Genomic DNA, 21,269 nt, shown 5'->3' on the forward strand with positions numbered 1-21,269 from the left:
GGTAACAAAATCCACCTACTACAAGCATCTCTAAAGCTCACTAATAAAAACCTATCTTTGGTAAGACAATACATAGGGCCTATATTAAACTCTTTCCTCTTGTTAAGCAGTTTCGGTAAGAGATTACTGAAAACCTGTCATGTTTTTTTTATGTATATATCAAACCTTGTCCGGTAACTTGTATACTAGGTGTGAAAACTGCCATTAAACAACCAGAATTGTGCACTGTACTATAGCTATGGCCTTATAGCAGCCAAGCGGATTATTTAAATGAACTGGAAACAACGTAAACCAAACTTTTAGCATGGAGAACTGTCGCAATGACCCCCCAGTCTTTGGTTCTGCATTAAAAATTATAAATTAAAAAAATAAAAATCTCTCGACAGAACCAGGCTGGCTGTTTCCCCGTTTCCCGTCTTTATACTAAGCTAAGATAACCGGCTGCTGGCTCCAGCTCCATATTTACCATACAGATGTAAGACGCTTCTAATAATGAGGGAAATTTTTCAAAAGAACAGACACATAAATGCAGGTGCGTACACACACACTCACACACACACACACACACACACACACACACACACTATTCAATAACAGCCTACCTTAGAAGCGACAGCCTCTATGTTTTCTCGGGTGATGCATTCAAATGTGGTGTGTTTCTCTTTGTAGTGAATGAAGGGCTCCACATTCTGTTTCAGATGAAACTCATCTTTGGACAGGGTGTCTAAACAATAGAGTATAATAGAGTAAAATACAATAGTATAGAAAGAAAAAATATGTATACATTTGAAAAAAAAAATTTCAGAAACTTAGATTAAAACAGAAGGAACAGAAACTTTTGAGGTTTTGGCCCTGGGGAGTCTCCTACGTAACCAGGATATCACACGGTGTCTTGGCCTGCCAGATGTTTGACTCTGTGTCTGACCCCACTGTACTGGGAGCAGTTGGTTTGTCATGGGACTGGAGTGTTAATTCTCTGTATCCCTAAATAGAGTGCTGCAGGGATGACGTATTTTTGTAGGTCAACAGGGAAGTCAGCATCGCCCTGGTTCCCTCGACCAAAAGCCAATGGGATTTTTCCATTGGATTCTGGATTATTGCAGAAAATAAACTCAGTGGCAAACAAACATTTATGAAATTTACACATTATGTTCCATAAGATAGTCGTCACAAATGAACACCACTTTTTTAGAGAGGGATATTCACTGATCTATCTAAAAACCCATTAAAAAAAAACATTGACTTTGAGACGAGGGAACCAGAAGTGCAAAAATGCTAACTAACTTCTGGGTTTTAAAGGGACTGTTTGTAAGAATCAGAAATTGGTTGTAACAGCGACACCTGTGGCCGTTAAGTCAACGAAAGTCAGTATCCTGTTGCTCGCGCTCGCCCATGTGCACGAGCTACTTTAATGTGAGCGAGCATCCGTCAAAACAGTGAGGCGACACACGTCAGCTAATACCCCAATCTCACTCTGTATTTCACCTGCTTGGCAGTAATGTTAGCTGACCAGACGAAGGTCTCTCCATGAATCAGTGCTGATCCTAGTGTTGGCTTTTCCTGCTTCAGCCTCCCAACCGCGGCCGGAGGGAACAGGGGAGACACCGGCACCCGATCGGAGATGATAACGTAACTCGTTGCGGAGCCCCGTCACTTCACAAGACACGGGAAACCTCTGTTGGTCTGGAGGATCTGCAGCATTTATTTCTGCACAAACGTCCACTCACTAGGTATTCTCAGAGCTAAACTAACTCTTCTGCAGTGTGTAGTGTGCGCGTATGCACGTGAGGTGGAGCGAGCTGTGAGTGAAGGCAGGCAGGCAGAGGAGCAGAGACTACGGCCCTGGAGACCAAAGCTAGGGCCTCCCCCGCGTCCTCCGACCGCGGCCAACACTGTTTTGCAAGACGGGCTTCACTAGATATAACTGCGGTTTTGGTGCTTCCGTGTAGTTTGTGTTGGAGTCTGAGTCTGAACAGCGTAGCCACACGCGAGCTTGCATGGGACACCGACCCGGATTAATTTATACGTGTAAGAAGTTACAAACAGTCCCTTTTAAGACTCAATCCTGCAGCACTCTATAGAGATTTAAACTCCTCTGTGTCATCATCAGCATCATCATCCACCATCCATTATCAACTTGGCCATCTTCCTTTCCTGCCCCCGCCGTATCTCTGGTTACACGCCTTAACATTTACACCACAGTGCAGGACAATACCTGACCTGAATCCCAATAGTTGCTTCCTTCTTCCCCCTTAACTACTTGTTATCCACTATCTCCTCCATCTTTGATTCACAATAGGTGAACACACTGGGAATATTCCAACAAGAAGGAAATACTCCTTGTGAAGACATTAAGATGGTGTGTTTATTCCCATCATGCACAGACCTGGTTTGCAGATGTCAAACTCCATGGCTGCCCCCATGTTGAGTATTTTCTGGATAATGGTTTTGGCGAGAGCAGTGGGGGTGAATAGGACCGGTCTTCTCCTCTGGGTCCGCTGGGGGGTGACAGTACTGTAGGGAATCAGGCTCAAACTCCTGCTCAGCTCACTGTCTGGGTCAGCAGCATCTGTTTACAACCAGGACAGCACACACACATAATGACACACTTATCTGCAGAAAGACACGGTAGCCTTGAGGTCCACGAGGTTATTTTATATTTATATATTTCAACTATGCACACACTTCAGCGCTTCCACTTCAACTGAAGTTTCAAAATTTTTTACCACTTGGACATCAATGACAATTCGACTGATTTCACCACTTTCACACATCAACTGACATTTTAACTGCTTTCATCTGACTCTTCAAATGACCTTTCAACTTCTATCAATGCTTATTCTTCAACTGCCGCTTCACACACTCTCAGGTTTTGAAAAACAAAAATAAACAAAAAAAGCTTCCACAAATCGAGCGTAGCGTTAGTTCAGGCAGGCCATGAAGTCAAGCGCTGCTCATGTGACAGCTGTCGGCTGATGGCGGCCGATCTTAGGCCGGCCAATCAGCTGACGCATCATCTGACAGATCAGCTGATTCCCTTCTAGGCATTCATTGGCAAATTTCATACAGGGCGCCTTATTTAAGCTCCTTCAACCTGGCCACCTGTGCTGCTTCTTCTACAAAGCCGCTCGCAACCCACCTCCACCCCACCACCTCCTTTAATAATGTGTGTGACTAAACCAATATCATTCTGTGTTATTGATGCTGGCTCTGTTCTGCACCCGGGGGGGTCTTTGCTGCTGCTCTCCCTGCCTTTGGCTTTCCATGTGTGCACATGGAAGGGCAAGGAGGAGTGCTCTCCTTGTCTCATGCTACCACGTAGGCTCGTGGATCCACGTATGCGCGTGGATGGGCAGGGAGATCCCAGAGCAGAGCCATACCGCCAAATATAAATGTATATATTACTGCATGTAAATAAAGTTCTTTGACTAAAGTGGTCCTGACTGAACTGCTTTCAATGCTCACACTTCATCGGAAACTTCCACTGATATGGTCTTTCGGTTCACACCACACTTGCACTTCGATTGACACTTCCAGCTCTATTCATCATCTATGCTTTGACTGACATTTCAGCTCTTTACAGTGCTTGGACTTCAACTTGAACAACAACGTGATTTTATATTTCAACTTTATTCAGTGCTCTCACTTTAACTGAAACTTTCAGCACTTCTATTTGAACTATATTCTTTGTGGAGAAACTTGACAGATCTGTCGATTAAATCAACTAATCGATTAGTGGACAAAATCGTATGAGTATTAGTCGACTAATAATTTCTTTGGTAATGGACTAGAATTTTCAGCAATATGCCAGCGTATATTTTTAGTTTTCAGAAAATGTTGCCTTGTCCAGATGTTTCTTCTGGTTGCTCATGTGGAGTTTTTTTTCCTCCTGCATCACTTTGTACTCACCTTCTGGTCTCAGCCCCTCAAAACCTTGTCTGGGTAGTGTTGTTGGGCTGCCTGAGTTGATGATCCGAACGCGCTCGTTGCTGTTCATTCGCTTGTACTTGATGTCCACCCGGCTGACAAACTACAAATCAAAACAGACACAGAAAAGTATTAATGGAGGCAGAGTTGAGCTAGCTCTTTGTTCAGTAGTGCTGCACAGTCATTTTAGGAAAACAAGGTTGTGAGATTACTTTCATGTTATCAATAAATCCTCGGGACACCACTTAAGTTGGAGAGTGGCATGGTATACTGAGCATACAAAATACCTGAGTTATTACGTTTTTTTATGGATGTTTTGATATTGTTTTGCAGTTGTAACGGCTACCACTTTACAAGAATGTGGTTTCAAAATGTGTCCTCTTTAATTAGAGGCTTTTGGGTGTAAGCAGTTCATTATAAAATAATATCTTTTGGGGGAAAAGTGAAGTATTCCCTTACAGAGAGGGATCGGTGCGTTCAAAGAGGTGCACCATTGCACTGAAAAGACACAAGTCTTATTCTACAACAGGACCTTTTGTTTGTACTTGATTACCTGCAGTATCTGAGTTAGGAAGATGCTGGCTCGAGACATGCGTGGGCTGGCTTTAGTATCAAGAGACGGGCTGGCTTCTTCTGGCTGTAAATTGTTCTAAACAAGCACATACACACGATCAAAAAAATATTTGTTTTACTCTGACTTAGAGTAATACAGAATTTGTGAAATAGTAAAACGATTTCTAAATAGGATATAAAAGATATTAGTGAAGGGGATTGTGACAAGTAGGCAAGTGACTGTGAACGATGTGCGTCCGGATGCAGCTGAGGGCTTAAGCATTTTTGCTTTAGTCAAATGTGAATGTGTTGACATATTAATGGCGTATATTCAAATATATGTACCTGATTTTTTAACCTCAGGAAGTTTCTTACCCTATTGCGGTTCATCTCATTCTCTTCTCTCCCCCCTCGACACACAAACTTCTGAATCTTTACCAGGAGCAGCTGCTGGGCCCTACAGTCACAAACACATAACATTATCAAATTCATGATTTTGACACAATTGGAAAAGTAAAAACGACGTATTATCATTAAGAGTGTCCTCCATCAAGCTACATCCTGTGCTTCTCGGTGGGTGAGAACAACAGGTTGTGGGACTCAAAGTGTGAAAATGTGCAGAGGTTTGACTGTTAGTGTGTGAGTGTGTGTGTGTGTGTGTGTGTGTGTGTGTGTGTGTGTGTGTGTGTGTGTGTGTGTGTGTAGCTGGTATTTGCTACAGCGTTGGGGCGATCAGAGAAACTTCACACTCTAAAAGCAGATGTAGACCCCTCAAGACCCCTGCTAAACTTTGCATGGTTGCTCAACTGTTACATCACCTTTGCATCCTGCTCAGAATGCTGCAAACCAGAACAGATGCATGATACTCTATTACTCTATTAGCATTTAAATGGTCTTTGACACCATGCTGGTTTGTAACATGTGCTTCATATCCTAAAACAAAATGTTTTATCCAACTGTCACTCTGAATGGCTTTTAGTTAGGGTAGTCAAAGTTAACGCGATAATAACACGTTAACTCAAAATCGATTTTTAGATTGTAGCAGGCTCAGTTTTAGAGCAGTTTTTAGCTAGAGTGAAAATACTGGCATCATATGAAACTAGAAAACCGAAAGAATCCATTGGTACCAACCATGTCGTACTAGCTTGTCGACAAGAAGGTTAAATAAAGCTCCAAATTTCTACAAAATTTTGGCGAGGAAAAACTGGCATGGCCATTTTCAAAGGGGTCCTTTGACCTCTGACCTCAAGATATGTGAATGAAAATTGGTTCTATGGGTACCCACGAGTCTCCCCTTTACAGATATGCCCACTTTATGATAATCACATGCAGTTTGTAGTTAAGTCAGCACACTGACACACTGACAGCTGTTGTTGCCTGTTGGGCTGCAGTTTGCCATGTTGTGATTTGAGCGTATTTTTTATGCTAAATGCAGTACCTGTGAGGGTTTCTGGACAATATTTGTCATTGTTTTGTGTTGTTAATTGATTTCCAGTAATAAATATATACATACATTTGCATAAATCAAGCATGTTTGCCCACTCCCATGTTGATAAGAGTATTAAATACTTGACAAATCTCCCTTTAAGGTACATTTTGAAGAGATAAAAAAATTATTAATCGCGATTACATATTATAATGAATTGACAGCCCTACGTTTAGTTTTAAAAGATCTTCTCCATACCGTGAGTTGCTGGGTATGGTGCCACGGTCAGGCAGGTCGGAGCCGCTGTAGGGGTCGACACGAGCGCACAGCCACTCACAGTGGCCGTGGTGCCTGGTGTCCAGCACGTGCACTACCTCATCGCAGTGCACACTCAGAGAGCAGCTGTCTGATTGGCCGGAGATGTTGAGGTTGACCCGTATGTGGAAGGAGTCGCCGGAAACCAACGGGCCTTCCGCTAGGTCCCTCTGAAGGCGTCGATAGGCTAGAGCGCACATCCACACGTATGAATTTACATACACAGTATATGTATAATACATAAATACATATGCACAAGTCCTTTACAAACACTTACAGTCAAAGTTGGCTCGATAGTGCAGCCTGATTAGTCCAGAGCAGTGCTGCAGCGTCCAATGGGCTTCTTCCTGAGTGCTGGTATCCAATGAAATGCTTTGGTTCTCGTCACGTATGCATCCCTCAAGCTGGTCAGCCAATCACAGCACAGGACAGATGAATAACAGATTAAAGCATTCATGTTTTTGGAGTTTTATGTCAAATTTTTACACTTTAACAAATTAGTCCATCGAGAGTTTTAGCCTCTGGATTTGTTACACTTTCTTCTGGAAATGTCCACGTACGTTTGTCAGATGTCTTACTGGTTCTCTTCCGTTTGACCAGCTAGTGGTTTTAATTCGACAAAGATTTACCTCACTGAACTTTTACTCCTCTTACAGCCCCGTGTGAACCTGGACCGGCGAGTAAACTACATACCAGTAGGAGGTGGTGGCCCTCTCGAAGCCCCACCTTCTCAGCGATGGAGCCCGACTGGACGGCTGAGATGAAAATCCCGCTGTCGTTGCCACCGACCAGGGTGATGTCCTTCAGCAGGTTGTCGCCTACCAACGACAGCTCCTGCACCGGCTTCAGGGAAGCGCTGATCCTGGAGAAGGAGGACAGAGACGGACGGAACGGCCTGCACACAGAAGAAGAAGAAGGTGTTAATAGGTAAGCTTATAACTTTCAATGATTCCTGCGTACGTGAGTGCATGAGTGTCTGTGCTTTACCGCTCCAGAGAGAGTTTCCTGAAGATACTGTTGACCTGCTCCAGGTCATAAGTGTCCATCCCTTCTGACTGATGCGATGAGGAAGATGAGTGGACAGAAGATGGACCACGCTCGTCCTCTAAGGAAGGGAGGGACGGACAGAAACAGACAGAGAGATTATTTAAAAAAACAGTAGACAGAAGATAAATAAGGTCATTCAGTTCAGAAACTATTAAAAAAATATATATATATTTTTTAAAATACATAAATAAATATATGCAGAAATAAATGTGAAAATAAATAAAAAAGCTTCTAATTATTCTTTGTTATTTCTCTTTATATTTCCACATTTTTCATCTTTTCTCTTTTTCTCTTTATATTTCCACATTTATATTTACTTATTTATTCTTTATTGATTCCTCATTACATTTCCTTATTTATTTATTCACTTATATATTCTTTATTTTTTTCTCTTTATATTTCCACATTTATATTTACTTATTTATTTTTTATTTATTCTTCTTTATATTTCCACATTTATTTATTTACTTATATATTCTTTTATTTTTTTTATTTTTATATTTCCACATTTTTTTTTACTTATTTATTTTTTATTTATTCCTCATTATATTTCCACATGTATTTATTTATTCACTTATATATTCTTTTGGATTTTTTTCTTTAAATTTCCCCATTTTTTATTTACTTATTTATTTGTTTATTTATTCCTCATTATATTTCTACATTTATTTATTTATTTACTTGTATATTCTTTTTTTTTTTAATTTAATTTCCACATTTTCTATTAAAGGGACTATTTGTAACTTTCAGAAATGCTTGTTAACAGCGACACCTGTGGCCATTAAGTCAACAAAAGTCAGCGTCGGGCTCGCGATTTGCTCGCTCTACATAGACATGAACGAGCATCACTCGAAACAGTGAGGCGACACACGTCAGCTAAAACCACAATATCGCTCTATATTTCACCTGCTTGGCAGTAATGTTAGCTGACCAGACGAAGGTCTCTCCATGAATCAATGCTGATCCTAGTGTTGGCTTTGAGGCTGAAGCAGGAAGAGCAATGTTATCGCCGGAGAGAGACACCGGCACCCGGTCGGAGACGGTAACGTTTCTCTTCTTGCTTCAGCCTCGCTGCAGGAAGAGAAACGTTACCGTCTCCGACCGGGTGCCGGTGATAACGTTTCTCGCTGCGGAGCCCCGTCACTTCACAAGACACGGAAAACCTCTGTTGGTCTGGAGGAGCTGCAGCAGTTATTTCTGCACAAACGTCCACTGTACATTCACTACGTATTCTCAGAGTTTAACTAACTCTTCTGCAGTGTGGAGTGAGCGCTCGTTCACGTCTAGATGGTGGAGCGAGAACGCGCGCGGTGTGAGTGAAGACAAGCAGGCAGAGGAGCAGAGACTTCAGCCACACGCGAGTGCGCGCATATGCGAGCGCGTGACATTTGCGAGTGTGCATGTGTCCCGATCCGGTACATTTATACGCTTAAAAAGTTACAAACAGTCCCTTTAACTTATTTATTCCTCATTATATTTCCAAATGTATTTAATTATTTACTTATATATTGTTTTATTTTATTTCTCTTTATATTTCCACATTTATTGATTTACTTATATATTCTTTTATTTATTCCTCTTTATATTTCCACATTTATTTTCTTATTCTTTAACAGATGTATTATTTATTATGGCACTCCTAAGACTCCATACATTAGTACGATTTTGGGCAATGTGTAAATGTATACTTTACCAAACTCCATTTCCATGTTGTCACTGTCAAAGTCCGAGAGGCTAAAAGAGATCAAGCATCAGACTGTTTTGAAGCCATTTATAACAGGAAATTAACATCAAACCAGCCCAGATTCACAAAAACAGGATTAAATTAGTGTGGCACATCTACATTTATTAAACGGTATAGATGTATAGTCTGTTATGGGGCTGTGACTACCTGCAGGGATGGAAGTCATGTTCCTTCTCCCTCTCTCTGCGGTAAAGCGATGCTTTCTCTGGTGGCTCAGGCAGCATGCTGTCGTTACGGTAACGCAGCTGGAGATTTTACAAGTGAACAAAGCAGAAGTTCTAAATACAGACTCGGAAACTCATCTATGTCACGTCAAGTGGACAATGTCTTATCAAACACAGTACAGCACCATTTCTCTGCATTAACCTGTGAGATAAGACACATATATATATATAAAACCTTACCATGTTTGGCCTGTTGGACTGTTCCACCACAGTGAAGGGGAGCGTGGATGGAGACGGGGAGGGGGAGGAGGAGAGGGGGTGAGCTGAGAAGGGTGGATATGTGGGGGACATCATGATGCTGGGGGAGTTAGGGAGGGAGGTGCAGTGTACGTGCGAGTTTCGCATCTGGATTTCCAGAAAGTCTCCTCCGTTGACTGACGGAGCTGAAAGTTGGAGACAAATGTGAATAAACTAAATGTGACTAATATGGTGGAAGATAACGTCTGAATGAACTATATGATGGTGTGTTACCTGCAGATTGAGTTAAGTTCACTTCTTTGGGGACACAGACTGGAGACTTAACTCTGTTCTAAATTACAAAACATGAAAGTTACTGTTAAAAACATTATACTTAAATCATTCTACTATATGTATACCAAGAGCAGCGTTCCTGCTCCATTTGGGTTTTCTTTTTAATTCCATTTAATCTTTATTTCCTGTTATTTCATCTCTATGTGTATATATAATAAAAAATATTAGATTGTTAATTTCACATGGTCATTTCTACTGGAGATACAGTATTAACGATTTGACACAAATGAAATGAACCTTTTAAAATAATAAAATTAGGTATGTTTTTTTGCAAAATAACATCACTGAGTCAAATGTAAAGATTTAACAAAAGATGTAACAATATGGCTGATGTAGGGCAAATCTTTAATTGGCTGTTCCTGCTCTCATACATGTGATTAATCATATGATCACTTAAGAGTTGCTCTTAAAGGTTACTCTTAAACTTAAGAGTAAGAGTATTAGAGGGTAAGTAGCTTATTGTGTGGCTTGGTGGTAAGTAAGAACTTTTTTTCTCCTAAGCTGGGTCTTCAGAATAATTCTTAGAAGTTTGATAAATACTGGCCCTGACCTTTGCCGTAATGTCCAATAAGTAAGTAAATAAGTAATAAAGTTAGTGTGAGTAGTGGACAGTGGCTGACCCCTGCTTTGAGGTTGGGTCTGCGTTTGAGACGAGGCTCATCAGATGAGAACTTCTCCCCCGGCGACTCATCGCTGGACCACTCTGCTTGGTCCTGGACGTATTTAAGAGAGATGATGGTCGCAGGCAGGTCCCTCGGCAAACTCTGCAAAAACACAGAGGAATAAATTATGAAAATGGCACTAAAATATTGGCAAATTTTCAAAATTAGTCACTGGAAATACTGCAAGTTCCAGAGATGCAATGTGAATACTTATTGTGCTGTGTCTAACCTGATCCAGCCCAATTTCCTTCGTCCGTCGTAGGCGAGACTCCAAGGTGACCAGCTTGGCTTCTTTGCGTACAATCTCGATGTGGAGCTCATCGCTCCTCTCCTCCAGCTCTCTGATCTGCTTGCGATATTTGTCTTTGTCGATGAGGCTCTGGGAGAATTGGTGCTGGGCCTCGTCTCTAGCTCGAAATGCCTGCAACACAGGGGGAGTAGAAATAAGCAACACAACGACAACAACAACAACAGCAACAAAACTGTGTACTGTGTGTGTGTGCTTTCACCTGGTCCCTCTCCTTCTCCACCTCGTCTAGCTGGACGGTGATGGTGTCCATGCGGTTGCGGTACATCTCACAGTCCTTCTGCAGTGTGGAGGACTTCAGCTCCAGATCCTCCTTCTCCTCCAGGTACTACACACACACACACACACACACACACACACACACACACACACACACACATACAGTGGAGTTAATGATAGTTTATTAGACAAAGGCAGATACGGGAAGAGAAACACAGAGGGAGAAAGAAGAAAGACCAGGTTACATAGAGAGAGGGGCCTGAGATGGGGTTTTTTGCACAGGGTGTGTTTCACAGATGGTCTCATGGGCATTAGGCTCTCTGGTCATGGGTTTGTGTTTCTAGGGTCTGTTTTTTCTAACCTTTGTTTCTGCTTCACATTTACACAGTTTAAAATAATCATACAGTAAGGATTCAAACAAGCAAACAATACCACTTATCTAACTTCCACATACCTTACTGTAAGCTAGTTTAAACTACTTTATTTATAGTCAGGTAGTTTAGTCTACTGGTTACCAAAGGGGTCAACCTCTCCAAAGGGTTACCAGATAAATCTGAGAGGTTGTGAGATGATTAATGGGGAAATGGAAAAAAAAAAGACTTTTCTCTCATCTTCGATTTAGAAATTTTGGATAGCTGCAGTTATTTAAAGACCTGAGAAGTTTAGAGGGGAAGTTGGTCTTAGGTGGAACTGCTAACAGCTCAGAGACATCTGTGACAACGGGCTCCGACTAGACACATGTACATTTGCACATGTCAAAATGGTTGAAAAGATTTAACCGTTGACAATGTATTATATTTTATGAGTTTATCATGTGTTTTTTTTAGGTTAAATCTTTGTTTGAAAAGTAACTATAGAGATCATGTCAAATGGAAATACTCAAGTAAAGTACAAGTGCTTCAAAATTGTTCTTAAAGTGGCAGTAGGCAGTATATTTTTTGCATCATTGGGCAAATATTCCATAATAACCTTTCATCATATTGTAATACAAGTGTTCTGAGAGAAAACTAGACTTCTGCACCTCCTCATGGCTCTGTTTTCAGGCTTTAAAAAATCTAGCCAGGAGACTTTGGCCAATCACAGGTTATTTCAGAGAGAGTGTTCCTATTGGCTGTGCCCCGGCTGGTGGGCGGTGCTTGGTATTTCCTCAACTGTTCTCAACATTGCTGCCGGGTCACAAACTTTTACAGCTAAACAGTACACTACAAGATGTTTCTGAAAACATCTGAGGAGAGAAATAGGCATTACAGTAACAGAATGTTGATTCATATTTGATCAGCGCTGCCTAATTTGACCGTTTGATCGGAGTTTGGGAGTGATTGACAGCTGCTCAGAGACGGCAAGGCTCCGGCTTGGCTCTGATTGGTTGTTTTCCTCCGGTCTGTGAAATCTTGCAGATGCCATTAGGAGCACCGGAGGACACAGAGGCACCTGATTTTTTTTCAGATTACCTTTCTCATGCCCTACTGTCAGGATATATTGACTGTTTTATAAAAACAACTTTTTGTAGTCGTATTTGCTCCAATTCTACTCACTGCAGCTTTAAGTATAGTACTTCAGTAAATGTACTCAGCTTGCGTGTGTTTTTGTTACCTTATCTCGTAGTTCCTCTGCCTGCCGCACTTCTTCGTGGAGATTGTAGAGGCGGTTGACCAGATCCTGTCTGTCGTCTAATGCTTCCTGTCTGTCATGCTCCAAAATATCAAGGATGGCCTTGTCTGATGCAGGTAGTGGGCCCGGCTGTGTATTAAGAAACACACACATTGTTGGGTATATGAACTGTGTATAAGTGGATAATTTGCATTGAACAGTCACAGGGTCCTAGAAGAGAGGACATAATCTCAACTTTGTAGTGATGACCCCAGGTGCCCTCAGCTCATTGTTTTGGTTGTACAGCCAACAACTTCACTGTTGTCGTTCACTCTCACTATTCTAATTAGCTTAATTTCAGCAGCACTCAGCTGTAAACCCTCTGTATACTACCTGCCTAGCACCAAAGGCAGACGTACAGTTAGCAGCCAAAGCAGCTAAATAGGTAGATATTTTTCACGTGAGTTGGTGGAGACCAAACACGGAGATAAAAGAAGACTTATTTGTTTGCTTGCCAGAAACAAGACTCCAAATGGATGCTAATGTTGCTGAATGTGTAAATAGGTGATTGTTTGCTGACACGTTAACATATCAACTAGGGGTGTAAAAAAATATTGATACACTTGAGTATCGCCATAATATATTTTGTGGTTGTGTATCAATTCTCAAAAACACTATCAATTTTAACTGATAATTTACATGCAAAGATTTGTATTGTGTTTAAACTCCCGATCGCTAGATAGCGTTGTTGTAATCTATCTTCAGCCATGTGACTCTTCCACTCCAACATAACAACGTAAACTGAGACAGGAAGAAGCGTAAGGGTGAACCGCTAACGGGTTTTTTTTTAACTCCGATTTTATGCATATAGTGGTGTGTTCTTTATACTATGACCTTTTTTCGAAAATTAGATCACGATATATCCACTTGCTTACAGTATCGCAATAGCCTATATTGAATCGTAACCCCTATATCATGATACATATTTTATTGTCAGATTCTTGCCAATACACAGCCCTGATATCAACATGTTTACAGTTTGTGCACTGCCCCAAAGTGGCCAAAAGACGTACTTGCTGTATATCATTATGTACACATAAAGAATACAGATAGCTAATAGGAGGCTACTTTGTTAAAATCATCCTCAGCTCCTGCCCTGGAAATGACTGTAGTTTATAGAATGCAAAAATACTTTGTACAATGTAATTTGCCAGTCTTGTTCCTGCAAGTCTTTATAAAATAAAGGCCAAAGCATTAAATAGCTATTGAATAAAATGGCGGACAGAAGTCAGAGGCGCTCTTTTACCAAATCTTCCATCCATGCAACATATCACTGATATCTCAGTTGCTGAAAATGAGAAGAGATTACCCTGTAGTGTTTATCAGCCACTGTTCTGTATCCGAGGATGGCTTATTACTGGCCCACTGGCCCACTTCTTTTATTTGCATATCTATCGTGTGTGAGTGTGCATGACTGTGCGTTTCAGGCAGGCTGTACCTGTATGATGGACTGTAGCTCCTGTACTTTGTGCTTGAGCAAGTCGTTCTCTCTTTCCAGTTCAAAGATCTGCTCTCTCTTCGGCCGGTTCTCGATGTCGTTCTTCAGCTTGAGACTCTGCCTCCTCTCCATCTTACACTCTTCCTCCAACTTGTTCAGCTTGTGCTTCAGCTGATCAACCTATACAGTGCAGACAGTGACGACGCAGAATGAATTAGTGAGATATCCACAGATGTCCACAGATGTCCACAGAGACAGGTGGAGACAGAGCAACATTTCCTGCTACAATGTAGGACATGTGAAGAAATTAGGAAAAAATTCTTTACAAAAATTAAACATCTACTTGGAGAAAACAGTGTCATCAGCATAGAAGCTGCAGGATATGTCATGTGTCACAGCCTAAGACACCACCTTACCAACACATAACAGATGTAACTCACACACTGCTTCATGAATTGTATATATGTATATAAATGTTTTTGTTTTTATTTTGTTCTTTCTTTTTATTCATTATTGAATTGACGCTTTGGCGATATTGTTCACCTGATATTCATGCCAATAAAACATATTGAATTGAATTAAATTGAATTGAATTGAATTGAATATAGATACTATAGCATGTAGCTGAGTGAGCGGGTTACACCCCCTTATTAAAGTCCTCAAATGCCCACATTTCCTCCAAGTACACAGTGTTTTCATGCATCCAGGTGTCCCTCAGTACCTCTAGCTGCAGGTCTCGGCTCCTCATCACAGCCATGTTCTTCTCCTCGCTCAGCGTGGCGTACCTCATGGCCAGTTTGTAGTTTTCATCCTTCACTCTCAGCAGCTCGTCACTGTAGGTGTTCCTCTCCTCCTTCAACTTATTGTACCCTGAAGAACCAAGCACAGTCATTCATACAGTAGTAGACTACATGATTGAGTTGTTCGGGACTGTTAGGTGGTAACCAGCTGTCAGTTTTAGCAATCTTTGCAAAATGTAAAAATGTTACACTTTAAGGTGAATATAGAACACTTAGCTAAATGGAAACCAAAAGAGTTCATTATTAATTAATAAATAAATACATTGTGAAATAAGTAGGCTAATCATATGAATAAGCAAGCTCAACAACTATTACCAAATTTAGCCAGCTAGCTTCTGTTAGCCAGAGCAACAGCAACAATGTCAAAGTCATTCTGAACCAACTAGCTGCTGTAAATAAACACAGACACAGTAATTTAACCTTCTTTAGTATTAAAGCTTAATGCTAGCTTAACAAAGCTCGAACACAGAAAAAGACACTCTGTCTTTTTGATCTTGATTTCAAGCCTTCAGTGATTTATTAAATGGCTGCACATCAGCTATTGGTTATGCTTTTTCTGATATACTGACCAACATTCATCATGAGCTGTTGAACTAAATGAATATGGACATTTAGAAAAAGGAATTGAAGCATGCCGAGGGACAGATGTGGTTTAAAGATTGTACGATTTTGCAAATTCACCCTGACCAGGACATTTGCAATAAAGTTGCCATGCCAACTGTATCTTCCTCATTCGAGTGTACAGTATATCATGGATCTATTATAAGAACTGGATACGGCACCCAGCCTCACTTCCAATTTTTCCCCAGTGGCCTCTCGCAATATTGCAACGAAAAATCCCCCTGAGGCTATAATCATGGTTAATTATTACCAGCCACAACGCTGGTATTGTTTTCACCTTGTGAGTCATCATTGCAAAATGTGATCCCGGAGACACCTACCGTAGCGGGAACTACCACAGAGGAGGTTTGAAGTACTTTGCCAGGTGTTTATATTTCTGTCTGAGGACAGATTTTGTCACCGATAGCGTTGCAACCGTATAAGATGCAGTAACGAAACTTTACATGTGTGTAGGCTAGCTGAGATCAAAATGAGGGTCAAGTTTGAAGCTGGCTGTGGTCCGAGCAAGGGTGCCGAAAGTAGGGGGGTAGTAAGTGGGGAATGGGCCCCCACACTTTACGCCCCTGGCCTGATTTGGCATCGCGGCTGGTGTGATCCCGAGATGGTCTCTAGTCGCTTTTTTTATTGTATATTTTTAAGCCATGGGGGTTTAATCTCTGTAAAAGCTTTTTCAAAGCCTGGATGACGTCACCGCTGTGTATGAGCACGCCGGCTGGGCCAGATGCATGATGGGATTAACACTACTGTGTATATTAATTGGAACACCGGAAGCTGAAAACTTTTTTTGGCAAATGCGCCAGGCGAGCATTCTCATTAGCCTGAATAGGCACCATTTGGGGTGCGTTATCCAGTCCATGGTGTACACTGAAAGGCTTTCCGAGGAACACGAGTTGACCTGGCCTCAAATTATTTTTAGCATTTGTTTAAACGTGAATGTGCTTGTTGTACCAGCTACAGGTTTTAAGTACACAGGACACACATAGGCCTACTACAGTGCCCTAGTTTCATGAATAGACTTGGTAGACAACGTGATTGGCAACTTTATAAACCCAACTGTGGTGCACCGAGCAGGGTAAACCAAGCATGTGTGGTGGAGCAGCAGTTTGCATGTTATGATCAGAACATATCTTAAAATAATAACGTGTATTTTTACTCTGTTGGAAGGTCTGAAGCTCCTGATTGGCCAGCTGTAGCTTCTTCTGCTTGTCCTCCAGCGTGCAGTACTTCCTGCTGAGCTCGGCCCGCTCTATGGTCTTGACTTTGGACTGCTGCTGCAGCTTAGTCACCTCGTTCATCAGGAACTGGGTCAGACCCTCGTGACCCTCCTCCACTGAAGTGAGGAAACAGGTGAGAAATGACAAATCATATACTGTACAGTATAATACATCATCAACTCTACACAGTGTAACAACACTGCACTATGAACTGATTTGGACGAATGTCAAATAATACTCTCAACCAGCAGAACAAGATCTATGAAATGTTTTATTGTTACTGTTCCTCCTTGAACAGAGCTGCAAAACCAGCTCTACATCTGGCAGTTGTAACTGCTGTAACTCTTCTTCTCTAACTTACTTTTCATTTTTTCAAAAGCGATCCAGTATTCAAGGTTACCCTGTATCTTTTCTTCACTTTTTGGCACTTAAATTGATGCAAATAGCTAAACAGTATTGGTTGCTTCAGTTTAGTATTACAGCATATTGTTGCCGTGTGTCCATGCATACGTGTGCGGTGTGTCTGCACCCAAAAGTGCTTGTCTCACCTACGATGGTGGAGAAGCGTCGTGTGGGATCCTTCCCCGTGACCAGCTTGTACAGCTCAGGGTAGTAAAATTCCAGACTTTCCAAAAATGCCACATACCCCCGCTCTCCTTTAGTGTGGAGGATGTCAAGTAGACGGCCTGATAGAGGATTGATTGACATACTGTTAAGTTCAACACACAGAAACACAAAAGTACCTACTTTCATTGCACACAGGTTAAAGAGGACCTATTATGCTTTCTCCCTTTCCTTTAGTGTGTTATATACAGTTTTTTGTGCATGTAAAGGTCTGCAAAGTTACAAAGCCCAAAGTCCACACCAATTGGAGTTAATCTCCCCCACAGAAACACTGCTCCTGAACTGCCTGAAACGCCTCGATTGAAGTCCCGCCTTTTCTTCCATAACGTGGTGATGTCACCAAGTAATACATTTGCATAAAACCTCCCTAGAGGCTAGTTTTGCAAACAAAGCTAGTTAGAGAGGAGCTGGAGCGGAGTCCGAAGTGTTTGGTTAGGTTGACCAATCACAATAGAGTGGGCCAGCTGACCAATCAGAGTAGACTGGGCTTTTCGGGAAAGCAGGGCAGGAGCTCAAATACCGCGTTTCAGACAGAGGGTGAAAAGGGGTGTTGCAGCACAGCCAGTATGAGAAAGATAAAGATTTTTTTTAACATTAACTAGCATCTAAACATGTTCTTGTAGAAACCCAAAATACAGGTATGCACCTGAAAATGAGCATAATAGGTCCTCTTTAAGAGGATGAGAAAACAATTGCATGAGAGACAACACGACTAATACAAATACACTAGCACAAAAAACACAATCATAAAAATACAACAATGAAGACAAAAGCACGCACACATCCCTCCACCTACTTGTGCGGTTGACTTTGGAGATCAGCAGCGGGGAGCTGAGGATCTCATCTTCGTCCTGTTCATCCAGGCCTTTGCACTGGCGGAGGTAGGGGGTGAGCTTCGCCGGTGTGATGGTGCGACACAGCTCATACCGTTTGCACTCCACCTTCTCCCACAGCGCCTCCACGTCGTCACACATCCCGTTCTCCATCTCTTACACCCTGAATAGTAGTGAGACTTTTATTTGTTTATTTCATTTTTTCATCTTCACAACGGAATCAAAGAGATGCTCACTGCAAGGGAGACGAGCACTACAATGTGTCTGTCCATGACTCTATGACAGATAACAGGGCTGCATTACAATCAAGTATATTTCTCCTGTATTATATTAAAATGTTGGCAAAAAACGGTGAATGCAAAGTAGACAGGAACACAGACGTTATTTATTTTGGGCTCTGAGGAACCACAAGCTGACATCATGTCTGAGTTTACACATGGTTAGTTGTCCGCAAGACTAAGGGAGATAACCCAAATCAAAAAATGAGCCCTGAAATATAATCTGTTCTGTTTTGTTCTGCTATTTCTGAGGGTTTTTCCTCTTCCTGCTTCGAGGCTCAGGTTATCACAGTCACACAGCTAAAGACAGTGGTTTTAAAACATGCTATTGAAGTATCCCTATACGTTTTCATTCATGCCACAGTGAATATTTATAACTATGACTATATGTTTTAGCTAGAGTTAGGGTGAAATGTCTCAACAACTGTTGGATGGATTGTCATGAAATTTACACATTTACAGTGTGTCTCCCTCAGGATGAAGTGTAAGCGTTTGGTGACTTTGATTACATTTTAAAGTCCAACAGTAATTCCCATTTAATCGTCCCTCTATGTAGTAAGAAATACTGAGTTTTAAATGTATTATTGACACTAGGAAGAAAAAAGGGGAAATAGCAGCAGCTAATTAGATATCAGGTGCGTAGCATTCTTAAATAGGATAGGATTTTTAATTCACAATCAGAGTGCCTTGGATGTTTCCAGACTGCCATCAAGGACTTCCTTTCAAAGTAAACTGCACAGTCACTGTTTTTTTTATTGTTATTCGCTATCTAGCCTTGTTTGGTCACTCATTCAACAAGCTAAGGTGCAGTACAAGACTTGTGTTGATGTCTGTAAGTAATATATTATTCTCAAACTTAATTTCATTGGTAGCCGAATGGCTACAGCGCATGCCGCCTAACCGCAATGTCCTGGTTCCATTCCAGCCATGGAACCTTTGCATGTCATACCTTATCTCTCTCCTCATTTCCAGTCTGCCTTTGCACACTTTCATCGGTCCAATAGCCGGCTCTCATTTCCCAGGGCATCAAATACAAATGCTTTGTCATGCCCCTCGGCGTCAGATACCGCCGCACAAGGCACCCTTTAGTGCCTGTATGAGATGCACCAGGCTTTCAATTAACTACATTGTAAACCCATCCGCATCAATATTAGTGTGGTGATGTAGTTTAAAGAACGAAAAAACACACATAGGGGAGGTGGATGGATCCAACAAACACAAGGTTTTCATTCGGGAGATCGCTGTTCATGACCCGTGTGTTAAGTTTCATTTTCACTTTACAAACATAGTAGTTTTAAGCCAAATGATGATGTTTTTACCTAAACCTAATTAAGTGGTTTTGTTTGAATTCACAACGTGTTTACTGCGACCGTAGAGTGACGCCAAGCATTCCTGACAAAGCGTCACTGTGACGAGTTGAGATGAGAACATGTTGGTCCAATAAATGCAAAACATGCACTTCTGTACTGTAATGTCGGCCACCATTGACACAGATAAGGATAGAAAGCTAACATTAGCATCAGCATTATTTACAACTGACACGCTCCATGTAATATGATCATTGATAATTATCTGCAAAAGAAGCATGTGAGGCTTCATGAAGTATAACAGCAGAGTAACGCTTTGCTCATTTGTGTCCCACACATTCATTCGTTTCCCTTATAAACATCAACTTTAACCAACTGACGTCTTTCCTTTACCTCTCTTTATCTTCCTCTCACTCCCACTTGATTTCCTCTCTTTTATCATTTCACACAAACACAAACACACACACACGCTGTCCGTGCATCTCTGGGATTTGCATGCCGCCCGGCATCGTGGGTGTTATCCCACAATCCTGCTTTGTGCCTTGCAGCCTACATTTAGGCAAATCAGTTGCTATCTGATGCCATTACTTGTGTAAACACACACAATCACACACACACTTTTGCATACAACTGTCATGTTGCCTTCACGCTGCAGACTAACACACACACAGACACATGCTGGTTAAATTGTGAGCAAAGGATGCATCATCTTCAGTCAAATTCAGCTCATTTCAGTGACTTTCTCTATATCATATATTTAAAATATTTCGACCCTCAGACAGTCAGTGAACAAGCTGCTTTTCAAACGCAGTCCAAATATCACACCCTCTCAACACTTGAAGCTATTATTTCTCTCTACAGTGTGTATATACTGCCACAGTCACAGCAGATGATGAAACCGCAAGCGCTCGCACCAACACACACCCATGCACTCATGCAGAAGTACACAGTGCATGCACATTGAACACACACACACAGCCGTGTACTTCTATCTTTGTGAGGACACTCATTGACATAATGCATTCCCTAGCCCCTTACCCTAACCTTAACAATCACAACTAAATGCCTGACCCCAACCCTTACCTGAACCCTAACCGAAACCTAATTCTAACATGGAACTTAAAACCAAGTTTGAACCTTCAAATAGGCCTTTGAAGGTCTGTCCAAAGGTGAGAACCGGTCAAAATGTCCTCATTTTCCAAAAAATGTCCTCACTCTGAAGGTATAAAACTCAAATTGGGCCTCACAAAGATAGCTGTACAAGAACACACACACACACACACTTAACGCACAGACCCCTTCAGTAACCACATGCATGTTTCCTCTTCTCTCTTCTCTTATTTTGGAGTTCATTACCGAGAAAGCTCATCCTTGCTTCCTCCTTTTCAAACCAGATGTGAGTAGTAGCTGTCTTCGTCTGTTCTGTTTTAGTCCTCTGAGCCGGCCGCTTTTCTTTATAGTATTGTGGTCAAGGGAGTTGATTGTTTTTTAGAGCTAGATTTAACCCTTTATTTTCCCTTTTTTTAGCAACTGCAGACTTAAAAGTTGCA

At 41.5% G+C, this 21,269-nt stretch overlaps 1 protein-coding gene across 1 annotated transcript in view; it reads right to left on the reverse strand.

Moving 5' to 3' along the window:
• Positions 1-21,269, reverse strand: part of card11 (caspase recruitment domain family, member 11) — a 29,938-nt gene that overhangs the window by 2,353 nt on the left and 6,316 nt on the right. Inside the window, exons 2-23 of the mRNA XM_074655372.1 lie at positions 18,098-18,297; positions 17,226-17,363; positions 16,617-16,793; positions 14,764-14,912; positions 14,043-14,222; positions 12,548-12,694; positions 10,938-11,063; positions 10,658-10,849; positions 10,387-10,530; positions 9,707-9,764; positions 9,416-9,618; positions 9,159-9,256; positions 8,961-9,001; positions 7,208-7,325; positions 6,914-7,115; positions 6,498-6,624; positions 6,164-6,407; positions 4,855-4,936; positions 4,481-4,576; positions 3,910-4,030; positions 2,387-2,569; positions 603-724 (exon numbers count right to left, since the gene is read on the reverse strand). Coding sequence (XP_074511473.1) covers positions 603-724; positions 2,387-2,569; positions 3,910-4,030; positions 4,481-4,576; positions 4,855-4,936; positions 6,164-6,407; positions 6,498-6,624; positions 6,914-7,115; positions 7,208-7,325; positions 8,961-9,001; positions 9,159-9,256; positions 9,416-9,618; positions 9,707-9,764; positions 10,387-10,530; positions 10,658-10,849; positions 10,938-11,063; positions 12,548-12,694; positions 14,043-14,222; positions 14,764-14,912; positions 16,617-16,793; positions 17,226-17,363; positions 18,098-18,287 — 3,138 coding nt within the window. The 5' untranslated portion in view covers positions 18,288-18,297. The remainder of the gene's footprint in view (positions 1-602; positions 725-2,386; positions 2,570-3,909; positions 4,031-4,480; positions 4,577-4,854; positions 4,937-6,163; positions 6,408-6,497; positions 6,625-6,913; positions 7,116-7,207; positions 7,326-8,960; positions 9,002-9,158; positions 9,257-9,415; positions 9,619-9,706; positions 9,765-10,386; positions 10,531-10,657; positions 10,850-10,937; positions 11,064-12,547; positions 12,695-14,042; positions 14,223-14,763; positions 14,913-16,616; positions 16,794-17,225; positions 17,364-18,097; positions 18,298-21,269) is intronic.

Source organism: Sebastes fasciatus, chromosome 13, assembly GCF_043250625.1.
Source record: "Sebastes fasciatus isolate fSebFas1 chromosome 13, fSebFas1.pri, whole genome shotgun sequence".
In the NCBI taxonomy this organism is placed as follows: domain Eukaryota; kingdom Metazoa; phylum Chordata; class Actinopteri; order Perciformes; family Sebastidae; genus Sebastes; species Sebastes fasciatus.